The sequence below is a fragment of the Cynara cardunculus genome (assembly GCF_001531365.2).
Source record: "Cynara cardunculus var. scolymus isolate 2C chromosome LG 15, CcrdV1, whole genome shotgun sequence".
Classification (NCBI taxonomy): domain Eukaryota; kingdom Viridiplantae; phylum Streptophyta; class Magnoliopsida; order Asterales; family Asteraceae; genus Cynara; species Cynara cardunculus.
In genome coordinates, this window is record NC_037542.1 from 20437752 (window position 1) to 20447288 (window position 9537).

Consider the following 9537-nt stretch of genomic DNA (forward strand, 5'->3'; position numbering starts at 1 on the left):
CAAAATAGAAAATCAATATTTTGAATAACAAAATTTAGGTTCATCTTCAACAACTTCTCCATTTTAGAGATTATAATGTTATTTATAATATCTTCAACAGATTCTCTAAAATGAAGAAAAAGAAGATTTTATTCTTTATATTGCTCCAACAACTTCTCTATAACGTTCTCTGAAATAGAGAAAACATGAAAAACTCCGAGTTTAGATGAATTATTCAAAACTTAATGGATGGAAAGATAAATGATTGTTTTATTTAATTCTACCAATAAAATTAAATCGTTATTATTTTAATAATGTTTTTTTAAATAGGTTAAAATGATAAAGTATGAGAATATTGCATCAAAAAAATCCAAAGAACTTTTATATATTTTTTATTAAGTCTCTAGTATTTTTTAGAAATGATATGATATATTTCTTTCGTTTTGTAAGTTTAACGACTTTGTTCAAAAAAGGTTAAGGAACTTAGGGGTTGTTCGGTTGCGACTTAATGGACTGTATAAGTCATATGGCTTATTCGCACAGCCATGTCTAGTTGTTCGGTATAGGCTTATTCAGTCAGCTCATGGCTAAACCACTCAACTACAAAACATGTGTCATTTGTATTCAACTATTAACTTTCCTCAACTACCCCTCTCCATAACCACTCCTCCCTCAACACATTGCCTCCATCCTTAAACGGGAAAAAAACACAAATCCAAAGGTGAAACCTTTCAAACAAATCAATATCCATCATCCGCCCTCTGCCTTGCCGCTCACCAACCGTCGTCTCCTTCTCCTCATCTGCTCCGACCTACAACATCATCGTCCATCAGCAGACCACACAGGAAGGCTATGGATACATCTGTTGTTTTCCGACAAAATCTGTTTGTGTGTTAATGTTTTAGAAAATTTTCAAGAGATATGAAAGTTTGTTAGGTCTTTTTTTGAACTTTTTTTATTCATGCAAAAAAAATCAGGAAAAAGCCAAAAAAAAATACATAAAATTTCCATTTTTTCTATTTTGGGAGAAGCTGTTGTAGATGTTTTAAGAGCATCTTTAATACAGATTCTTCGAAATAGAAAATCAAAATCTCGAAGGACAAATTGTGGGTACATCTTCAACAACTTCTCCGTTTTGAAGAATATGATGTTATTTAAAGAATCTTCTAACAGATTCTTTAAAATAGAGAAAATATAATTTTTTATTCTTTATATTGCTCCAACAACTTTTCTATAATGTTCTCTAAAATACAGAAAACATGAAACTCAAAAATATTTATTTTTATTATGGGAAAAAGTTTTAAAAAATCCAACAAAATTTCATATTCTTTATTAAGTCTCTAAGATTTTTTTAGAAACAAATAAATGTTTGAACAATTGAAGTTCCAGAAATCAAACAAATAGATTCTTGAACTTATTAAGAAAAAGCCAAAAAAAAAAACTTTCATATTTTTAGGGGGTGTTTGAGATTGCTTATAAAAACAACTTATTGACTTATTATGATGTGACACCGGTAATAAAAACTTTTGAGTGTTTGGATAAACAACTTATACCGGTGCCAAACCGGTAATAAGAAGTTTTTGAATAAGTTAAACCCTTCTGACTTATAATAAGTTGATAAGTGCTTTTGTAAAAAAACATAAGTTGTTTTAAATAAGCAATCCCAAACACCCCCTTAATATTAAGACCCTAATATTTTTCTGAACAAATAAAACAAGACAAATACACCATTATTTTTTTTTATGTATCAACAAATCAGTAGAAAAGTACAACAAACCAATAAAGCGAAAAGCACACCATTTTTATTGATTACTTTTTAGATCCAAGTGACAATAACAAGTGTTCATTATGATTATCATTTGAATATGAAAAATAAATAATTAATAACTTTTTCTATATTTTCATTTTAATTTGAAAAATAAATAATGAATGATGAAAATGATATATAATCATTTTTTATTAGTTTATTAATACACTGATAGAGAAATGATATATTTCTTTCGTTTTGTAAGTTCAAGGACTTTGCTCAAAAAATGTCAAAGGAACTTAGGGGGTGTTTACCAAACGCTTACTCGGGTAAGTGAATACTAAGTCACATTATCATACCGGATGAATATGGTAAGGATCAAGAATCTTAGCCGGTAAGAGCGAGACAAAAAGCAAGAGTCTTACCTGGTAAGTGATGACGACGACTTTTACCATGGTAAACACTTACCGGATAAATTGTTGCATACGATATCGTTTTGGTGGACTAAAATCTTACCCGATAAGTAAATGATAATATTAAACTTTACCGGTAAGTGTTTACTGGGTAAGTGTTTGGTAAACGTCCCCTTAGTCATTCAATTTCCATGTATGAAAATTTGATGGGTTTCTTTGGTTTTAAAAGTTTAAGAATTTGTTTTTTTGATTTAAGAAAAGTCTAGGATTTATTTGTTAAAAAAAATAAAGACTTAATCTATACTATATTATAAAGCATTTGATAAAAAATTTTAAAAACCATTTTTTATGCATGAAGTGCTGTTGATTGATGCATATTACTTAAAATTCAAGATTACAAGTAAATTATGCGTAAGTACAACTTATTACAGCTTCATGTTTGAATTCGTGTAACTAACTGCAGATAAACATAGTATTAAAGGATAAACATCTCATTTTAATTATAAAATATCTAAAATATAATTAAGATAATCATTGAATTCTAACAGAATATTTAATTATTATTTTAAATAAATTATTGTATTAAACCAAAAATAAATTAATTCGTTTTTAAAATTCAATTAGATCATAATAAAATTTTGAATTAAATAAATTACACACAAAAAAAACTTTTAAATAGTTAATTTGATACTAATATTGCTTATTTTTATCAAAATTTTATAATATCTGTAAATTCATATTTAATTCAAAAATAAAAACATTTTCTTTTTCTCAAAACCACATAAAATCGCATTATAACATTGATAAACCTAAAATATAAAACGAAACGTTAAAATCAAGATATATCTCGTTGCATTGTGCGAGTACCCTTCTAGTAACTCAAAATGTGAAACTTTGTTGGGTTTTTTTATTTAACTCTTTCTTAGGTAACATTTGGTTTACAAGAATTAAAATGAAATTTAATTATATTTGATCATACGTTTAATTGACTATCAAGAATTTGAATCCGTTTATTTAATTTATTAAATATAATAATAAAAATAAATTAGAATTTCTTACTACAACCTAAGAAATTTAGGTTACACCTTAAAAGATAGAATTCCAAATTCTCACCACAACTTAAAATATAAACCAAATCGCCTCTCTCTATCTGACCTTCCGTCTGAATCGGTCAGATGCTCAGATTGTTTGGCAAAACTTTAACCTCCTTTGAGTATCCGGCAGACATCCATATCATTCAGAGCGATATTTTTGCTCGTCAATATCGTCCTTTAACATTTTAGTATCAATCTCGGCTCACTCCTTCTGACTACTCTCGCTACTGATCAATTTAACAGGTATCAATCTTGCATCTGGTTATCAATCTCTACCCTTTCATCCTTTGTTTACTCCTGATGGGTCTAAGGTTTCTTCTAGCTCATATTCTATGAAACCAAACTGGTATTATAAAAGATATTTGATTAATCGTTTTTAAGTATTTATGAAGCTCTGCTGGTGTCGGTGGTGTGAAATTGAAGTAATGTTTGACTTGGATTCTATTTGTTTTTTTTTGTTTGAACACCAACTGTTTGATAAAATTCGTCAATGAAGAACGCTTGTTTCTCTATTTTAAAGCAAATTTTTTTTAGGCACATGGGCTTCTTCTTTCGACATCTTATGACAAGGTATCCTATGTTCATTTTTATGGATCGAAATTGTAGTAAAAGTCTCTGGAGTGTGATACAGAGGCTGGTAGCTGTTGTTGTGGTGTATTTCATATGGCAAGAATGAAATACACTAGTTTTTCGGGGAAAGAGAAGGGGAATGTTTGTGTTTAGTATTGGATTGGTTAAATACCAACCATTTGGTAATATAAATATGATGAAATGGTGTAATCTAATAAGGAAGTGGGTCTATCGCTTATTAGTTGAAAGGTCAATGCACAATTGAGTTGACTGCATTCGTCAAAGTGATCCTCACATGATTCCCAAGACAACATGTGCTTTAGGTGTCTTGAGGAAAATTTGGTATTATGTATAATATGTGATATACCAACATTTTAGCTTCGGATGTTAGCAGCTTGTAGGATTCATGGATCCATCAATGTGCTATTAGTGGTTCTCTTTTCAGGACTTTAAAAAACAATCAAGGTCTCATACTAAAAAATTCACATTCGTGCAATTGCCATGGTCACTTTGGTTAACTCTTTGAACTTTCACTTTTTGTTGCAAAAAACCTTTGCAAGAACAGGTAGTTTGGGTAAAAGGGTTGAACTGTCACTTTAGTGTTGTCAGTGGATATATTGGCTAGTTGCATGATATAAAATTATGATCTCATAAAGCTTATCTTATGTATAAGAATGTTGTTAATTCTAATGCAACTGAATTGTTCTTTTCCCCAAATTGTCATCCAGCATATTGGATGCATGTACAATTTAAAGCTAGAGTAGATTTTTGTTATACCCTGGGTATTGACTAGTCAATACACAAGGCTGGTTTACTTAGGAAGTTTAATAGTCAATGAGGGCCAGCTTTAGTAGGAATTTACAAGTAGGAAAAACATTAGTAGAAGTATGTAATGCAGTAGTAGAAGTATATAAATAGGAATCAATGAGTGTAGGAGGGGATTGATCAGTTTGTTGTCTGTTTTGGGCGAGAGCCTTGGAGAGAATTTGGCGTCTCGAAAGCCAGGAACCATATCGTAAACATTCAATTGATGTCTAATACAGTTCTATATCCCTCAAATTAGTCCGGTGTTCATCAATCTTGTGTGGCCAATGGAGCTGTGTATTTGCATTGTAATTTATTAGTTCGGAGCACTTATCAAACACTTTATTTCATTCAACATTACATCATACTGAAGGGTAAAATGGTAATTTGTTGTCATTCAGACTGTCCATTCAGAATATATACCAAATAATCATTTTTCATTCTGCACTATACAAAGCCTCTTAATCATTCTGTATCTGGCGAACAGCTGTGTACACTGTCTTCCAGGACAGAAAGCCTGTATGTGCGATCGTGACTGTGCGTTGCCTTCCAGAAAAACCCATGTGTGCGATTCAACAATTGTGATAATCTGAATTCAGAAATTTTCACCTGTCGCTCTTGGTAAGTCAAATTTTAGGTGTACTGTGATTTAGTCCATCAATTTTAATTTTTAGGGTATACTGCAATTTAGTCCCTCACCCAATATCTTATGTTCAAGTTTTCAATTGTTGAAATATTTCTTTTAAGTTTATCATATTGATTATTTTTTATGTTGAAATCTGCCTTCTATAACAGAAATTGTTGAGATGTTTGTACAAGTTGTGTAACATATATATATGTATGTATGTATAAACTTGTGTACCCTACTGAATTGAATTGAAGCAGGAGTATGTCTTTGGAGATGCCAGGAGTGCACCTTGTGTCTCAAATGCAAGCCATGAGTGCTTCAATTTTTACATCTTTTTGATAAGTTGTGGAGTTATATATGCAGATTTCTTGATTTGGTTCAAACTATTGTAGCCCCTTAAATGGATAGACTCAGGGAAGAAAAAATACAAAGATTCGAAGAATTTGTTGACCGACGCTTGAAACCTGACCTTGTTCGGGCCATTGCTGAAAGGTACAAGTTTTTATTCTTCAGTGCCATGTAGGTATTATTTGACGTTGCTATTTTGATGTAACCATGGTAAGATTTTGGCTTTCTGAGGATAGAGTCATGCCTGATTCTGCCTATTGCACATCGACTTCCACATCCCTTTTCTTCTGCTTTGGTCTTTACTTTTTACCTTTCAGGTTTTACTTTTATCGAGGACTTTGGATATGAACGTTCGAGATATCTTTGTAACTTCCCTTTCTACACCCATATCGTCTCACTTTAACCTGCATGCCTATTCAATTTCCATGAAATTATATTCTGGAATGAAGTCGATTCATTCGTGCTATTTTTGCATTCATTAGTGTTGAGTGCATCTCTCCCCCTCTCTCCAAGGGGTGTATCTTTCCAAGTATGTTTCTAACTTTTAACTTTGCAATTGAACTGCACCTTTGGGAAGCAGATGGCTTAGCTATGCCTGCACAGCAGTTTCTTTGAAGCTCATTGGTGCATCCTTTTAGTATTATGTTTGTAAGCTTACTTAGGGGCTGTTTGGTTGGTTTTCCATTAAGTCTTGTATGGATAAAGTTGTCTGTGCCTGTGTGGATTAATCTATCTGTATAGATTGAGAAGGTCTTTGTTTGGGAGGGTTTTTTATAGATGGAACATGTTTCTTAAATTGGGAGGGGTGGGGTTTTGGAAAAAACTTGGCTTTCTACATAAACTCCCCCCTAGAAGCTTACTGAAGAAGTCACTTTCTGTATCATCAAGCCACTTTCAAACATTAATGTATAGCTTACCGAATAAGTTGCGAGTCCCATTAAGCTCATTAAGCTGCTAACAAGCGGACCCTTATATTATTTTCCGAGAGAAATGGGAAACAATAGAATGAATGTCCTTTGATCAAACTTGAGGTCCTCATATGCTATTGTACACTGTTTTGTGATGCCTTAATTTTTTTTGGAAGGGTGTCCCAAGCTATGCATAGACTAATCCCGACAAATTGTGACTTCAAGAAATCGGCCCTGATAAACTTAGTGGCCATAATTGTTGTGTATGCCTGAAATCGAACCCTGCCCAGATGGGATATTTCGCCACATCCCCCAGGACCTCAACCACTACGCCACAACCCTTGTGGTTGATGCCTTAAAACTTGGTGGTAGAAAACACAATTGATTTCAGTAGTTGGTATAACGAGACCTAATTGTTTTTTCATTGATATTGCAGGGACAAGGTTTTTGAACAACAGAAAGTCTTGTATCCTTTTGCTATGCCATTTACTTTTTTGGTTCTAAAATGGTTGCAGAAGCATCTTGTTATCATATTTTGTGCAGATTCTTGAAATTGTACTACTGTGTTCTTTTAGTATGTTTATATATGTTTTCACTTGATACCATTTATTATAGCTCAGATCTGAGAAAAAATTTGGAGAATTTGGAGAAGAATAGTGTAACAAGTCTCAGGTCAATGGTCAATCTCGGGTCTGAAGTATACGCACAAGCTGAAGTGTATGTGTTTTGAGACTTATCCAACCTGGTTTTGGTAGATGCATAGAGATATCGATATTCAGGTGTTATTTTTTACTGCATAAAAACCATCAGACTTCCAGGTCGCTTGCATATTTGTAATTTGACTGAAAAAGTTTACAGTCATTGAGCAATCTAACTGAGCAAAAATGGGAAAAACTAACAGGGGGAGAAATCTGTTTCTAGTTAACATTCAAAACAAAATGCCGGTGGTGCTTATGAAAAGGCATTGTGGATCAAGAGGCCAATAACTTCCTTCTTTCACAATTGTTCCTTTTTAATATATAGTGATTCCGTTCTTACGCCAAAAGCTCTTCATGTCTGCAGACCTGATACACGCCACATATTTGTAGACGTTGGGCTTGGATTTCATGTAGAACTCACTTGGTCCGAGGCTTTAAGTATCATCCCTGCCAGGGAAGAAAAATTGGCAAGGTACTTTTTCGAATCTTTGTGTTGTATCTTGTATGAAGTGTTTCAATGATGACATCATAAATCGAAATAATCAAAACCAACAATAAGGATGTTTGGAATTATTGCGAAGAATTATTTGCTCATGCGACCTGTAAAGGGCCTTTGACCCTACCTTTCTAGAGGTCCAAGGGTTCCAACCTCACAAAAGCTGATGTGCTGTGAGCTTATTTGTCGTATATAAATATTTTATATCGGGCCGAGTTCAATTGAAATTCAATCGAATCACTTTTTCGAGAAATACAAGAGATATTGAAGGAAGAATAAGTAGGAAATGATGGAAGCTCATAGTTTGTGGTTATTTTATGTAGGCAAATCGAGGAATACACGCGTCTCATTGCACAAATAAAAGCCCAAATCAAGACGGTAGGTTTACTTGAAAGCGAGCGAAGTCTACATGGTCTGATTGGAGTTGGATATTTAACATGAGGTTTTTGGTGTCACTCACAGGTTTCGCAAGGGATACGAGAGTTGCTGCAACTGCCAACGGAGTAATTTTGCCAAATTATCAAGTCAAAAACAAGAACCTGAACTTTGAAATTTGTTTAGGCCAGATTTGCCTTTTTGATTTATCGTCAACAATTTAAGTGAAATATATGAATTTTTCGAAGTATCGATCATAAAGGACTGTGTTGTAACTTGTTTTCTTTGACAACAAACTGTGAGAGTAATCAACTAGCTTCTTCTGTTGGGGTGCGTTTGGTATGCAGATTGGATGGGACGGGACAACAAACAAAAGAAATTTTTACAAGTCCTATGTCAATGAATAAATTTCTTCACTTCAAGTTTGAACCTTTTTTGTTTTGCAACCCGGGCAGACTTGCGAGTCCTTAAGCGTGCGCCTGTTCAACTTATTTTTGCAAGTATAATTTTTTTTCCCGATTATGAATGTGCATTTGCTAAACCTTAAAGGGGTGCTCTGGGAATATTTAAAAAATACAAGGAATATCAACAAGAAACTGAAAAAAGTTCTTCAAAACCGGCAAAAAACCCGAAAAAAATCTCAAAATCCACCAAAAATACTCGAAAGTCTCAAAAAATCAACCAAAAAACTTTAAAGAAATCATTTAAAACAGAAGAATTTGACTAAAAACACATCGAAAACTTTATAAGCCTTTTGATCCACTTTAAATATGCACCCATTTAGTAAAAAGCATGACTCCATTGTTGCCAATTGGTATAATGGGCTTAATTGTGGTTTTGATATCCTATGTGCTCCAAAGGCATGGTATTATTTGAACATCATCATTGTTCTATTACTAGTTCCTCTAAAAGCTTTTCCCCAAAAAATTAGAACCCATGTCGCTATTAAGAGAGTGTTTTTTTATTTAAAAAATATAATATTTAATTTAACAAAAAACTTACATAATGATAAAAAAGATTAAATTTCATGTATTGCAAATATGTTAATGCTAAAAAAATCGATTTGGGTGTCTTGCCTTCTAAAATATTAAAAAAAAACGGTATTATAATCTCAAATAATGTTTATTATATTTTTAGTGAACATATTTTATTAAATTTAAGTGATAAAAATATTAAAATGAAAGTACAATGCTGTAATAAAATTGGTGATGTTATAATAAAGTAATTTTGAAAGTATAATGCTATATAAGAAATGTCATGTTAACACTATCGTACATGTGGACAGCTTACATGGATGATGAAGTGACAAAGAAACCTAGTATAATAAGTAAATTTAATTTAAAATGTTACCCAATGTTGTAACTGATAAGTTTTTGAAAGTACGATGCCCTAATAACAAATATTTTTAAAGTACATTACTATAATAAGAAAAATTTAAAATAAAATACCATAATAAGAAAATTTGTAAAAGTAATAA

The 9537-nt window shown here is 32.3% G+C and overlaps 1 protein-coding gene across 2 annotated transcripts; it reads left to right on the forward strand.

Annotated features, from left to right (window-relative positions):
- The first annotated feature begins 3276 nt into the window (after positions 1–3276).
- LOC112528407 (protein UXT homolog) lies at positions 3277–8393 on the forward strand. 2 transcript variants are annotated; one of them, XM_025139426.1, is made up of 8 exons: positions 3277–3476; positions 5095–5228; positions 5628–5727; positions 6928–6957; positions 7107–7208; positions 7554–7661; positions 8009–8063; positions 8148–8393. In XM_025139426.1, the coding sequence occupies exons 3-8, from the start codon at positions 5636–5638 to the stop codon at positions 8190–8192; spliced, it is 432 nt and encodes a 143-aa protein (XP_024995194.1). In that variant the 5' UTR covers positions 3277–3476; positions 5095–5228; positions 5628–5635; the 3' UTR covers positions 8193–8393. The 2 variants fall into 2 exon arrangements, with proteins under 2 accessions (XP_024995194.1, XP_024995195.1); XM_025139427.1 differs by having other exon boundaries at positions 3290–3476; positions 5599–5727.
- The last annotated feature ends 1144 nt before the right edge of the window (positions 8394–9537 follow it).